Here is a 14,770-nt window from a genome sequence, read left to right on the forward strand (position 1 = left end):
TCGATTGACATGAATTTTGCTAAAAATTTATTTCTATTTCTATTAAATAATTTATTTAAAAAGAAATTCTGTGTTTTATTGTAACTGAATTCCTGCAAAACTGCTTGGTCGATTATGAAAACTTAAAATTGCAAGATGGTGGAAAATGTAGTTTTTTTTCTTGTAGTTTATTAAGAAAATCAAAGGCTTGTGGCGTCGGATGCAGAGGATTTTCTCGCTGGACTTTCTAAAGGAAATGAGAATGAATCGAGAACATTTCAAATTCTATTCCAAAAAAAACTCACAACTTTCTGCTTGAAAGAATATTTTCACATTTCCTGTTTACAACGATTTTGAAAGGTTGTAGATCATTCATGGCGACTTTGAAAAGTTTATGGGCGTGAAAATTCTTTCTCAGCTTGGAAAAATTCTGGATATGTAAGAAAATCGCGAAAAGAGATGCAATGTGATCGAATCCGTTGGAGAAGTTTGAATTCGTCGATGTTTCGCGCTTTTTGCTAGTCAAAAGAAAAACATAGAATATTTGTTTTGCCCACTTTGACGACAGATGGCTTTGGGAAAAAGCGTAAAAGCGAGAGTTTTTCCCGCAAAAAAGCTATCATTTTGCAATAACAGTTAAAATTGAAATAAATTAATTAAATGCTGAGAATAATAAATAAAATCGTTGTTTTGTTTCTTTCTTTAAGCTTTTTGCGGAAGGTTCACAGATTAATTCCAGCGGAATGGGTAGAATTGTCCGCGGGAAATCCACGAGAACTTCCTAGATGGAGAGTAGGAAAGATTGTAAATTAATAAGAAGAAGAAGAGTTTTCATAGAGGGCCGCAGAAACAAAAAAAGCTTGAAAAATGGACGAACTAGCGGTGGAAGTTTGTGGCGAAAATGGAGCATATTATAAGGTTCGTGGGGCCATGGGTAGTGTCGTGTGGGTGTGGATAATGTGGGGGATTAGCTGAATGGTGTGTGGATGGCGAAATTGGGGAGATAAAGTGTGAAAATGTGACCGGCAAATGGCAGCATTGCGAGTGGACGCCGCCATGTCCAGAATGTGGGGGTCCGGAATGTGACAGGGCGTGAATATTTTCAGTGGCCCTGTCGATTTTGGGTGCATTCACCCCAGGTGCTCCACTGCAGTACGCCTCCTTGGGGGCTCACACCATGCCGTAGCCGTTGCAGTGGGGGGCACCTCCCGCAAGGGGCGCACACCACTGCAAAGAAGCGAGTTGAACAGCCGACGACCAACACATTCTTGAATTTCTTTTTTTTCTTTTTGCATAAATCATCGTCCCCTTTTGAGCATTGTGTGGCTGAAATAATTCGTGTGTGTGAGAAAGGAATTAAATTTCCATTCTGCTTCTCTCTTTGGTCACCAACTTCTCAAACCAACTCTACTCCTTTTTCTCCACTCTCATTCTCTTCTAGGGTGTTGTCACAGACGTCTTCGACGATGGAGTCAAGGTTGCTTTCGAAGAGGAGTAAGTTTTTGTTGTACTACATTCTAATCCTGTTTCTCGCACCCTTTTGCTACTCTCTTGCATCCTTTGCCGGGGGTCTCTGCTTCCGGAGGGAGGGTTTATGTTGTTTTTTTTTGCTCAAAAACCCTCCGCCTCCTCGATTGCAGCAGACATTTTGCGTAAAAGGATGCACAGAGAGAGAAAGAAAAATTGCTTTGTACTCACCCAATTCTTATCCATAAACACACATTAACAGCTGGCAGGAAGAATCGAAATTCCACTTCAATCTCGTACGTTTCCCACCCGCCGAAGCCACTACCCTGCCCCAATTGACAGAAGGAATGGAAGTTGAGGTGTACTCGCGATCCAACGAACGGGAGGCATGTGGGTGGTGGATGGCATCGATAAAGATGATCAAGGGGACGTTCCACGTGGTGGAATACCTTGGGTGGGATCACAGTTACACAGAAATTGTGCCTGCCGAACGTCTGAGAATGAAGAACACAAACCCGCCCATCAATGCCAAAACATTTCATCGATTTGAAATTGATGTGCCGGAAGATCTTAGGGAATATGCCAAAGTTGAGGGTGTAGACAAGGAATTTCAGAAAGCCGTACGCGCACTTGTTTGCCGATACATCCCCGACCGTGGTACCTACAAGTTCATCTCGAAGAATGAGATGTCACAGAAGAGGGCCCTAATGATGCAGGACATGCACTTCCGGAATCTGAGTCAAAAGGTACCTATTAACCAACAACCCACCCCCTTTTGCCCCCCACTTGATTGTGTTTTAATTTCAACAATTTTTTAATATATGATCTCTCTCTCTCTCTTTTATTCTTTCTCCCTTCTGTGCACTCTTTGCAATCACGCAAAGATAACACTGCTTAAACGAACGGAAGAAGCTGCAAGACAACTGGAATCAACTAAATTACACAATACTGGAGGGTGAGTGCTTTCTTTATTCTCCATCTATCTATTGTATTATTTTGTTACATTGTAGACTACCTACACCATTCACTGATATATGCAATGAAAGTTTTTGTTGTTTTTTTATTGTTCTTTGTGTTTGAATTAAAATCACAGCTATTGATTTTGATTTTAAAGTTATGAAATTTAAAACTAAAATAACAGAAGCTGTGAGGAATCTTGGATTTCATTTAGATGAGTATTAAGGAATTTTAAGACTATTAACTTTGAATGCTTTAACAATGAAGCCAAGGAGAGGTTGTTTTGGGGAAAAAACTTTGTTAAAATAAACAAAATTCCTTTTAAAGAGACCAGCTACGGAATAAAGGTGTAATTTAAAGTCCTTAAGACCCCAAATTAATGTTATGAACAAACTCTTAACTTGTATGGGAAAAGATGCAGGCAGAGCATCTTAAACTAAAGGTAGAACTACGGTAGGTCAGTTAATTACTTACTATTATAATTTTCCTAATTAGTAAGTGGTCTATTCCGGTTTCTATTTCATTCTTAATTCTTTCAAAAAACTAAAGTTTTAAAATGGAATTCACTTCAAATTAAAAAAAAAATCAAGGGCGATATAAATAAAGCTCTATCAAAATCATTAATGAAGATTTTATTTAAATATAAATGTTTATTTAATGTGAAAACTAGTGAAAATCTTCTAAAAGTGAACCATAATTAGCCCTTTCACGTTTTTTGGGTCATACGTAGACCCAAACGTGAAACATTTTATTTTCCGTAATTTTTGAGAATTAAAGATTTTTCTGACAAAGAAACGTCTTCTTAAAGCAACCGCAGTTTAAATATCCGTGATTTTAAAAGAGCGCATGTTTTAATGTTTCTTTGTTTCACGTGGACACAAAAGGGTTAAATAAGATTAATTATTTTCCCAGCAAATTATGAAATTTTCATTCAAAAGATGCAATAAGATTTAGCAAAGAATTCGAAAGAATCAAAGCTAAAAACTTTAGAAGAATGAAAAGATTCTCAAAGAAAATTTAGCCGTTTAATTTTATTTCTCATTACATTACATTAGAAGCAGAGCCCTTAAGTCTCTGGAAGAAGTTCTTAAATGCTCTGTAATAAAATTTAATCATTTTCTAGCCAAGAAATAAGATAGGTTCTAATGATTTAAAAATTCTTTGTAAAGTCGAAAACTTATTAAAACCAAAATCTTAGTTTTTCCTTCCCTAAATTCTAAGATTGAGGTACAAAAGACGCTTTTTCAGAGTACTAAAAATTCTCATTTGAAGTACTTTAATAGCTAAAAAAACTAAAGATTTCAAGGGTACAACAAAAACATTTTCTTGACAAATTTTTAGATCAAAATATCATGAAATACAGAGCAAATACAAAAATCACTCCAATTCAGCACTTTGTGTGCATTATCACATTTTATAAACTTCCTCTTTCCACCATAAATGCGCTTATGTTTTGATTTTTAAACCTTGACAAAAGTGATTCGGAAAGAAAGAGTTGTTAGAAAGATTAGTAAAAATAAATAAATAAAATTTTGTATCCTCGATGGGTGTTAGAGCGTAGAGAGTTTTTTATGTAATAAGTAATTATTAATTTTATCATTTTTGTTTGTATTTCTCTTTACATATTCCACCGTCATTCATCATTTCACACCACGCCACAACCACCAACAATGTTTAGATATTCGGATGAATTCAGAGTACGTGAAGATTTGATGGGTCTTGCGATTGGAGCACACGGTACTAATATTCAGACAGCTCGAAAATTGGATGGTGTTCTTCATGTGGAGCTCGAGGAGAATACGTGTACATTTAAGATATTTGGCGATGTAAGTTTAACTTTTAAAATTTAGTTTTAAAGAGAAAAAAATGAATTTTTAATGGAAATATTCTTTTTGCGTGATATTTTGTAGTCGGACGAGGCTGTTAAGAAGGCACGATCACTGTTGGAATATAGCGAAGAATCCATCCAAGTACCGCGTAGTCTAGTTGGGAAGGTGATTGGGAAGAATGGGCGCATCATCCAGGAGATTGTGGACAAGAGTGGCGTTGTACGAGTGAAAGTGAGTATCTACGACGTATAAAAATTCTCGCATAAATGATGTTGAGTGCCAATCGGAGTATTCACAGATTGCGGGGGACAATGACACGCAGCAGAGTATCCCCCGAGAGGAAGGCCAAGTTCCTTTTGTCTTCGTTGGCATTGTGGAGAATATTGCCAATGCAAAGGTCCTTCTGGAGTATCACTTGCAGCATCTAAAGGTGAGACAAATTTTTTTGTTTTTTTGCAAAGGAACAATTCATGAAATTTATCTTTTTTTTTGCTTTTTATTTTCATTGGTGGAACAGGAAGTCGAACAACTACGCCACGAAAAATTGGAGATTGATCAACAATTGCGTGCACTACAGGGCTCATCGATGGGCTCAATGCAAAATTATCCATCATCTCGGCGTTCAGATCGTGGCTATAGCAGTGATATGGATTCAATGAATCGTTCAGGACGTGGAGCACCACGTGGTGGACGAATGCGTGGTCGTGGGAATTCACGTTATCATCCATCTGGTAATAATGATTTCCCCCGAAAGTTAGCAAATGATGACATTAGTAATGCAAAGAGTGATGATTTTGGCCCATCTGGCAAAGTACCAATGCATCAGGCTCAATATCACGGGAATTTCAAGGAGGAACGCAAAATGCCACCAAATGGGGCAAATGTACGCACACGCAATGGTCCAATTGGTGGTGATCGTAAGAAAGCGGCAACACAGAGGAATCAGGGAAATTTTGGGGCTTCCAATGCGTACAAAGGTGATGGTGGTGATATTGAGCCTAATGATGGTGGTACGGTGGAAAGTTTAAAGTTCGAGAAAGCATCGAGAAATTCCAGTCGTAGTGACAGGAAAGGTCGTCCAGGTAACAAAGATACAATTTCAGCAACAAAATTGACTGAATGATGAATTTTTGGGGGTAAACTTTGTGTGTTTTTCTTTGTGTTTTATCTGTATAAAGTGATTGACTAACTTTGCAAATTGCATTAAAAGAGTTTGGGATAAAGTGTTCTGACCTTTAGTAGTTTAATTTTTATCTCTATTCTGAGGAATAGAATTCTATTCAGAGTTTTGATAGTCGAACGCTTGAAAATTATGAAAGAGCCTTTATTAAAGAAAATTCAAAATAAATCTATTCTTTATATTAAGAAATTTGATTAAAAAAGAAAGAGGCAAGAAGTCGAATTTTGAAGCATTTTCCCGCACTTAAGTGAGTGGAAAATTGTCTTGTTTTATAGAAAATATTTGTAAATAAATTCCTTCTCTCTGTTGCCACTGAAGAAGGCTCCGAACGGAGCCGAAAGCTCTGGAAAACGTCAGTTTTTCTGGGTGAGAAACCCCCACTTTACCGACGAAAAACCCGGAAAATCATTATTTGAAGCATTCCTTCGATATATTATTAATTTTTGCGTATTAGAAAATAGCTACCGTATTAACCCTTTAAGGTCCGCGGATCAATCTAGCGAGCTGATTGATCTAAAAGTAATTTTTGGGGGTTCCTTTGAGCTCAAATAAGACATTTTTGGCAAGAAAAATCCAACTCAGAAGTTTACGGTTTTTCGTCCTTCCTGATCCTGTGACTCCTTGGGGATGTATTTTTGTGATCATAAAATGATCAGGGTGTAGTGCCTGACTCACTATCCAGCGAATATTAACCTGCTCACAGAGTGAGTACCCTTAGATTGGCGGTAACTGTAACGGCTACCCACCCCTTGGCGACGGTCTTCTGCCCCCTCAAATAGGAGAGAGAGAGAATACGAGAATCCACATGAGAATGTAGGAGAGCACTGAGAGAGTAATTATATAAGAGTAGTAGAGAGAGATGATGAGAGTAGAGTTAGTCGAAGCTCAGCCGTGTGCGGGGATGGCTGTGCATGCGAAGTGCTCTGTAGATTAACGTGAGGCGAGGGTTGAGGTTACTGGGGGAGTTGACATAGGATTGTAAAAACATACCTAGTCTACAAAATTAAACATTTTCAAATTGGAGTCATTGGGTCAGCGTATGACTCAATAGACCTTAAAGACTTAATTACCTAGATATTAAATTAAAACTTCCAATTAATTAAAAATCTTGTTTTCACATGCATTTAATTGAATTTTTAAACTTTTTTAAATTTTTTGGTTTGTAAAGTCTTTTCTTATTTCTTTTTCTTACAACTTAAAAGTATTGACGTTCCGTAAAAGAAAACAAAAAGAATTTTGTTGTTTCAGAAAATAGTTAAAAAAAATATCTTTAAAAAGCATTGGAAAAGTAATTTTCCTTTAAAAATACAATTAAAGAAATAAACAAGGTGACGAATATTGTAAGAAAAAAAAATAGATTTTTGCGAGAACTTACCCCTTTGTGTTTGAAAATTAATAGAAAAACGAAATTGCGTCAAAAATAGCAATTTGAGTAATTTCTTGATAATATTAATGAAAAGATATGATTTTGTTTTGATTAAAAGAACTTAATTTGAATGTTTTGTGTGCTAATTCTCTTTACGTTTGCTTTCTTTAGCATTTTTTTATGTTTGGTTATTTTATTTTCTAGCTAAATCTGAGTTTAAAGAATTTCTTTTTCCTTAAGAAATATTTTTTTTTATTAACAAAATTAGGAGAATTTCTGTTTGTCAAAACTATGTTGTTATCAATGTTGAGGGAGATATTCATGACCAATGAAAGAAGAAAGGTTTAAGGGAAAAATGACAAAGAGACCTCGAAATAGGGCTCTTAATTTATCAATTTATTTACCAAAATGTTGAAATTTTAGGCTTTTTAAATTCCATTTGGAAGAACTTGCTTTGTTATAGGGAATCTATCTTCTCATGGCAACAAAATAATAATAATAAAATTTATCTTTTGGGGGGAAATTCAGCAGATACGAATGACAAATTATTATTTAGGTAATAATTCGATTTGTCTTGCATACAATCAAATAATTTTGCTTTTTGTTGAGAATATATTAGGCATAAATTGCGTTAAATCAATATTATGTAGACATTGATTAAATAGAAAATATAATACAAAACAATAATAAAGCGGAAGAATTCTGACTGTGAGAAGAGAATGTGGCGTCAGTGAGGTCATTCACATGGCATTGATAGACATTGGAGGTCAGTGGAAAAGAAGAACACTATTTTGCAAAATTATGTTGCATCACTTATTGGGGATGATTGCAGCGAATGAATAAAATGCAACAATTTTTAAATAATAAAATAAAAATCTGTAAATGTTATTCCGTGATATTCTTGTGCAGAAACTTTTTTTTTTTTAAATAAAAATGAGTTGAAATGCGTCAACTTGTCGGTCATGCGATATTTCTGTGTGGCACATAAAATAAATGAAAATTGGCACACTAAAGTCGTCGTCGTACAACTATACTATCCAATTATTATTATTAAAACCCAACTTTTTTTTTCATTTACGGATCAAAAGGAAACGAAGTATGAGATAATTAATTAGCAGAGAAATGTGCAAATTCATGAAGACTCACAAAATGCAGACATATTAGAAATATGCAGCGGGATAATGAGATGTTATATAAAATTAACAAACAGGAACAAAAATATGTTGTTTTAAATGCATTTAATTAAATATCTACGTCTCTACATATTTTATAAATTAATTTATATCATTTATTGAATGAAGAAAATGCTCCAAAAATGTTTTTCCAGTCTCTTCGAGATATATTATGAATTCTTTATTTACTGAATTTTATTGAATTTAAAGAAACGATGAATTTTCTATTTGTTTTGTAAAAATAAACATAAATTTATTTTCAATGATTTTGGGGGCTATGATATACTATTTGAGGGTCCAGTCTCAATGTGAAGACAACGATAATGGTCCAAAGTATTTGTTTTCTCCGTTTGATGAATGTTTAAAGAAGTGAATGAAGAATTGTTTTGTTGAAATTGTATTTTTGTTACAACAATGCGCAAAAAAAGGGCTAAATGTTCATTCAATTGAGAGTTTTGTTTTATCTTTGTCTTTGTTTGGGTAATGTTTTAGATAAAAAAAATTCCTTTTGTTCAAAATTGATTTGTAGATAATATTCCGAGAATCAAATCTAATCTCTGGACTTTTTTTTTTAATTCGAAAAAATAAATAAAATTAGACTCAAGACGCCGCGAGAACACTGATGACGACTATCACTCACGTGGTGATCACAAACGCAACTACATGGATGGAAGTGGTGCTGAGGGTAGTAGCCGAAGCGGTGGTGCTGGTAGCAGCCGTGGCGGGAGTGGATTTGAACGGGGTGATCGTCGTGGAGGACGTGGTGGAAATGATCGTAGGCCCGGTGATGGGAGGCGGGATCCTCCGGACTATGGGGCAAGCCGAAATGACACGTTCCACCATCAGCAGAATCACGAGGAAGTGCGAGAGAGTCGGGACGTGAGCAGTGTTGATCGAGGTGGTAATCCATTTATTTTATTTTAATTCTTAAATTCACATACTAACAGAGAAAATTTAGCATAAGATGAGTTAAACTGGGTTTACTTTCTTACTCTTTTTTTGACTAAAAATACTTAACAGTTTAACACTCGATAATTTTTATAACTTAACTTTCAAAAATATTTAATTTAAAAGGGAAAAATCACAAAAATAACTTGTAAAGTAACTTTAATTGTTTATCTGATTTTAATTTTCTTGGTTTAAATATCATACTAACAAAGAATTTATATTTTTTTTATTTGATTGTTTAGCAGATAGTCAATCGTCGACAGAAGGTGGCGGTGTAAATAATCGACGACGACGTCGCCAGAAGAATGCGGCGCATCCAAGTAAGTTGAGCATAGGTAGCTAGGTCTATATACAATAATATTTTAGGCCTTGTGGGGTGATAACTAGGCCGTCTTATCATAGAGTCCCAAAAAAGGTTTTTTTAGGGTATTGCATTAATTTCCAGGCTCACAATTATAAAGATTTTTTTTTGAGTTTTTGAACATTTTAACACTCTAAAATTTCTTGTGGCAGACTCTAGATTAGATTTTTTTTCAAAAGCTTAGTATCGAAACTTGCGCTTAATCTTGTTAAAAAAATCTATTAATTCTCTCAATTTTTACAATTCAACAAGATTTTTTAGTTTCGGTCTAAGCAGAACTTAGACTGAACTTTAATGAACTTTATTCCACAACTTTAATGAAGCATAATGAACTTTATACTTCCCCTTAATTCAAATGATTTTTTTTTGTGATCTTAACGCATATTTTTAACAAAAAGACTATTTTACTGATTAAAATATTTTGGGATCGATTTTATTAAAAATATTTTCTTACAATTCGTGAGTTTTAGAATAAAAAAAAAATTTAGCAGCTTGTGTTTTTCTATAATCGTTTAAAAGAAATTGAGAAGTAGTTTCTAGAAATCTTCAGACTTTTCTGAAAAATGAATGGAGCAGAAAATCTTTCGATTTCCTTTCATTGCACGACAATCTTGCAAAATCATAATGTTGTGAGAAGAGAAAATATTTTTGTGTGAATCGACCCCTTTATTTAACACACTGACGACGGGTAAAATACTTCCCAAAGGTTTTTTACGCGACATGTAACAATTAGTCACTGGCGTCCAGAAATGTTACCCGGTGGGACCATAGTGTGCTTATGTTCTTCGCACGTTATCAGAAAATATTTATTTGAGAGAATACTCACATAAGTGAAACACAAATATTCTTTTAATATAAAATAATAGAAAACAAAACAATAAAAAAAAGAATAATATTCAAATTAAAATACAATTTAAATTTCAAAAATCTTTAAGATTTCACTAACTGTTGTTTGTTAAACATCAAATTCAAGCTCACAGAACAGTCAGAGGAATAGTTTAAATGGTATGATATTGGTGAAGAGAATTTTTTGGACATATTTGGCATTTTTTTCACATTCTAACATAACCGCACTTTTATATTTACGTGGGAAAAAAGTCACATATATGGGATAATTTCAGTGAAAATCTCTCAGACGGGTTTCCTTTTTGCTATTAAACATTTTCTTGCACTTTTTTATCACAAAAATTAAAATGAAGTTATATAAGAGGAACATTTTCTTCTCGCAAAATATATAACCTAACTCACCTGAAGTTTTACACGATGAAATTTTCCGCTATAAAACACTTAAAATTAAATTTCCATGTGAATTTTCAGCTAGAACATTATTTTATAGCCTAAAGGGAAACTTCTAGAAGCTTTTCTTTGCTAATTTATTTCATAATTCTCACTTTTTTCGGGCACCAGAATAAAAATTAGGTTATGTTTAAACGAGAAAATATGATAGATATGTCAAAAAAAAAAATTGCTTCGCCATCCGTTCTGAACCATTTTGAGAATTTTCTAGCATTTACATTATTTTATATTAAAAATAAATGGTAATGATAACGTGAACGAGCAGGTTGATTTTTTTTGTTCTAAAAATTCTGAAAACTTCATAATACATTATTTAGCTAAAATCTTCTCTGTGACAGAGCAATTAAAAAAAAACTAGAATATTCTAAATATCCTTCTACTTAATTCTTGTTTTTTTTTTTAAGTTTTGAAAATATTTCCCCTGACATGATATTTTTCATATTTTTTCTTTATAGGATAATAATATCTAATCTTGTCAATATCAAGATTAATAGAATAGAATATTCTAGATATTCCATTTTCTTGTCACATCAATCTCAAATCATTTCAAATTGATTCCAAATCATTTCAGAAATTTAATAAATAAAAATTTATTAATCATATATGAACACCTTACGAGTCAGGAATCAAAATTTGTTGAAAAAATGTTGGAGAAGTTTTCCTACCGGGTAAATGTCAAACGCAAAAACAGTGGTAAATTGTTACAGCGTACAGAATTGAGAACTGTCAGTGGACGCCGATGTGCGTCAAGCCGTCCTGGATGTGTTAAAAAATATTTTTAACATTTTTAATCGTTTCTGAAATTTAAGAAAAAAATGCGGTCTATTTGCATGATTATGTATTCTTCACTAGTTTTACTTCTTGATTTAAATAAAATCCAGTTTAAATAAAACCGGATCCGTTTAAGACAAAAAAAAAAGATTTAATTTGCAAAATTTTGCCTCTACTCAAAATTATGCACAATGTCCTTTATATTAACTTTCGTTTAATCCTTTGTAACAGTCAGAAATCTTTCGCTATTTTTTGCCCAAAAAGCTAAACAGCTATTACATTGAAACGAAACGAAAATCGTTATCTTTTGTCATTTTTCTTTAAAAAAAAAAAAAAGATTTTCTATTATTTCTCTTTATTCAAATAGATTATTCACAAAAATTTGTCATGTTATTAATAATAAAAAGAAAGAATTACAGCTAAAAGAATATTTATTCTGGTCAAAAGATTTTATTTTAAGGATATACTTCAAATATTAATTTAGAATATTTTTTGAAAGAATTTCCAAAATTTTAGAATTGTCAAAGCTTTAAGAAAAAGAAATCTCATTTTCTTATTCATTTTGTAGCGAATGGTATTGGCAACAAAGCGAATAACATGAATACGGGCTCAATGAGTACTACAAGCACCGGCGATGGTACTGAGAAGGCACAGGGTGGTGCCCCAGGAGGAGGTGCTGCCCAAAGTGGTGGAAGTGGTGGTACAAATGCCGTGCCAGTTGGTGGTGGTGGGAATCCCAATCCCAAAGGACAACGAGAGCCCCGGAATCGCCGTGGAGTTGGTGGGAGTAAGCACCAATCAAAGGGTGGTGCAAGTGCAGGTGGTGGTGCACCACCAAATGCTAGTGGTGATGATCTCTCTGCGGCTCCCAAGTCTGCTGCCCCGGAGTCGAATCACATTATCAATGGTGCTGCTTAAAAAAAAGAAAAATTAAAAATTGAAAAAAGGCACCATAAACATGACACACAAATACATACACACAGCACATACGAACCGTGGCAGAAGATTTATGAAAAAAAACTGAGAGAGTGAGAGAGAGAAAAAATAACTACTGGCGATGAAAATATCTATGATACGCAAATAGGAAATGGACGATATCTATCACCATAAATATTTCGACTTAATGAATTACCGAATTTGAGACACTTGATCTTTATCCGAAATTTGCAAAAATTGTTGTACAATGATGCAAAAAAAAAAATGAAAAGCAAGACATCATGCTTTGGACTTTATTATTTTCTTTCTATATACGAATTTTCCAATTTCTTTTTTTTTTGTTCATGAAAAATGTAAGTAACTATATTATGTGAAAGCCAGATGAATTTTTGGATATAATTTTTTTTTATGTTTACATTTTTCCCAATAAGAGAAAATTTCTACAATTTTTTCCTCTATAAAAAATAATGTAATATTATTAAATTGCGCGGGAGATTTGGCTCAAAATGGAGTTCAAATGTCATTGTGAAAAAAAATTGCTTGCAACATAAATTCAAAATTAAAAAAAAATAACTTTATAAAATATTAAAAAAAAAAAGAATATCAAATGCATGAAACTGCAATTGAGAGCAGCTTCAAACAAAAAATAATCAACATAGAAAATGATGTGGTTTTGTAATACACACAAACTTTGAGCAAAGAAAGTAAAATAAAAAAAAAAACAGCGGGATTATAAAAAAAAGGAAAATATATTAATAGTAGAGAAGTGTTTCACGTATGATCACCATTGAAATTGTAGAATAATGCAACAAGGAAATGAGAGAGCATTACGGTGTAAAAACACTGGAATATCCTTTTTTTTGGGTTTGATCTACTTTATTGATTATTGGTTGTTTACTTTTTTTCCCCTGGCTTTTGAGAAAAAAACAATGAGAAGAGGAGAATAAAGATTAAAGAAAAAAAACCTTGACTATGCAAATATTAAGGATTATACACCCCCTTCCTTTCCTCCCGAATAGTGCGTGAGGAATTAAATAAGTGAGCTTTTTGTACGTTTTTTCCCCTCTTTTTATTTTGTTCTGGAGCTCTTCTATTAATTTCCTTACATATCTCTGCCCAATAATAGCTCAATAACTTATTTTTTTTTTTAGTAACCTCCTTTCACAGTATATTATAATTAATGGAATTCTTTTTGAACTGATATAGCTCTACGGATTATAGAATTGTTTTTTTTTGTCAAACCTTAGGAATATTTTAATCGTATAAAGAAATGGAGAAAGAGCAGAAAAAAATGGCGAGAGAATTAATAAAAAAAAAGAATTAAATAAAAAAAATCAAGGGATGATTAAAATGTGAGTTGTGTAGTGGATATAATCGATTTATTTTGCTGATTTACTAACCCTTTTCCCTCTATGACCACTTAGTTTATTATAAATAGTGCGCACGCGCGCAGAATTTAGCGAAAGCAAACAGAGATAAAAAAAGAGGTTTAGAAAATAAAAAAAGGATTGTTTCTGGTTTAGATTTTTTTTGTAACAACATTTTTTTGTCTTTCAAAATATTACCGAAAAACAAATTCTTCTCATCTATTTACATTTTAATGAAAACAAGAAAAATAAATACAATTTACATTTTTTTGCAAAATGTAGATTTAAAAAAATAATGAGAAATGAAAAAGATTAAAAAAAAAAAGATGAGATGTAACACTTAAAAAAATAGATTATTCTATAATGTAATAGCATTTTGAGTGTTTAACGTGAGGAAGGTGACGAGAAAGCGAAAAGAAAGCAAAATAAAAAAAATATATTGCAAAAAATATGAGAAAAAGAAACCCAATTTTGTCTTAAAGAAAAAAAACAACACTGTACATGGAAATTACGAAAATTTACTCTACTAATGCCTTCAAGTATTTCATTTATTTAAACATGAAAAAAACAGAAATAAATGGTAACACCATGTATGAGGGAGTTATAAACAATGAGAGTAAAAGAATTATAAAAAAAAATATGATGAAAAATAAATTTAAAAAAAATGAGAATAAAAACATGATTTGAGACAATTTGGTATTTTATAAAAAAAAAATGAAAAAAATCAAATACACACATGATTTTAAAGAAAATGAAACGGTTACAATTACTACATTAAATAATGATTAATATAATTCAACCTTACTATTAATTAAATTAAAAATAAAATTCGTAATAAATTTATTTGTTGTATATAAAATTTGCAATTACTTATTTAGCTCAATTTTGACGCCTTGTGGGAAAGATTTTAACGGATTTTTTTCTACTATTCAGACGATTTCTAGAAATGTTTAGGTACTGGGAGGAATATCTTGTTGTCAAACTGCAAAATTGGGTATCTTCGGTTCGTATGAAATCTACAGAATTGTCAAATGGATTTTTCGTTTTCTAACTCCGTTTTCTAAATTCGTTAAATATTTCTCGGTCGTTTTCTTAATTACAGTTAAAGGGAGTTTTTGCATCAAGGTAAGTTTGGAGAGAA

At 32.8% G+C, this 14,770-nt stretch overlaps 1 protein-coding gene across 8 annotated transcripts; it reads left to right on the forward strand.

Annotated features, from left to right (window-relative positions):
* Nucleotides 1–778: 778 nt before the first annotated feature.
* On the forward strand, nucleotides 779–13,004 carry LOC129791825 (fragile X messenger ribonucleoprotein 1 homolog). 8 transcript variants are annotated; one of them, XM_055830403.1, is made up of 11 exons: nucleotides 779–897; nucleotides 1,421–1,473; nucleotides 1,709–2,192; nucleotides 2,331–2,401; nucleotides 4,082–4,229; nucleotides 4,314–4,463; nucleotides 4,531–4,662; nucleotides 4,750–5,314; nucleotides 8,549–8,848; nucleotides 9,144–9,218; nucleotides 11,895–13,004. In XM_055830403.1, exons 1-11 carry the CDS (start codon nucleotides 847–849, stop codon nucleotides 12,242–12,244), a joined length of 2,379 nt encoding a protein of 792 aa, XP_055686378.1. In that variant the 5' UTR covers nucleotides 779–846; the 3' UTR covers nucleotides 12,245–13,004. The 8 variants fall into 8 exon arrangements, with proteins under 8 accessions (XP_055686378.1, XP_055686414.1, XP_055686360.1 ...); XM_055830439.1 differs by having other exon boundaries at nucleotides 780–897; nucleotides 4,750–4,963; XM_055830385.1 differs by having other exon boundaries at nucleotides 785–897; nucleotides 4,522–4,662.
* Nucleotides 13,005–14,770: the final 1,766 nt, after the last annotated feature.

Source organism: Lutzomyia longipalpis, chromosome 1 (genome assembly GCF_024334085.1).
Source record: "Lutzomyia longipalpis isolate SR_M1_2022 chromosome 1, ASM2433408v1".
NCBI lineage: Eukaryota > Metazoa > Arthropoda > Insecta > Diptera > Psychodidae > Lutzomyia > Lutzomyia longipalpis.

Bases quoted from the DNA above. Each gene is read 5' to 3' on its own strand.
- LOC129791825 (XM_055830375.1), top strand. From the start codon at position 847: ATGGACGAACTAGCGGTGGAAGTTTGTGGCGAAAATGGAGCATATTAT. The intron at 4,230-4,313 runs GTAAGTTTAACT...GATATTTTGTAG, and splicing joins CATTTAAGATATTTGGCGAT to TCGGACGAGGCTGTTAAGAA. The intron at 4,663-4,749 runs GTGAGACAAATT...TTGGTGGAACAG, and splicing joins ATCACTTGCAGCATCTAAAG to GAAGTCGAACAACTACGCCA.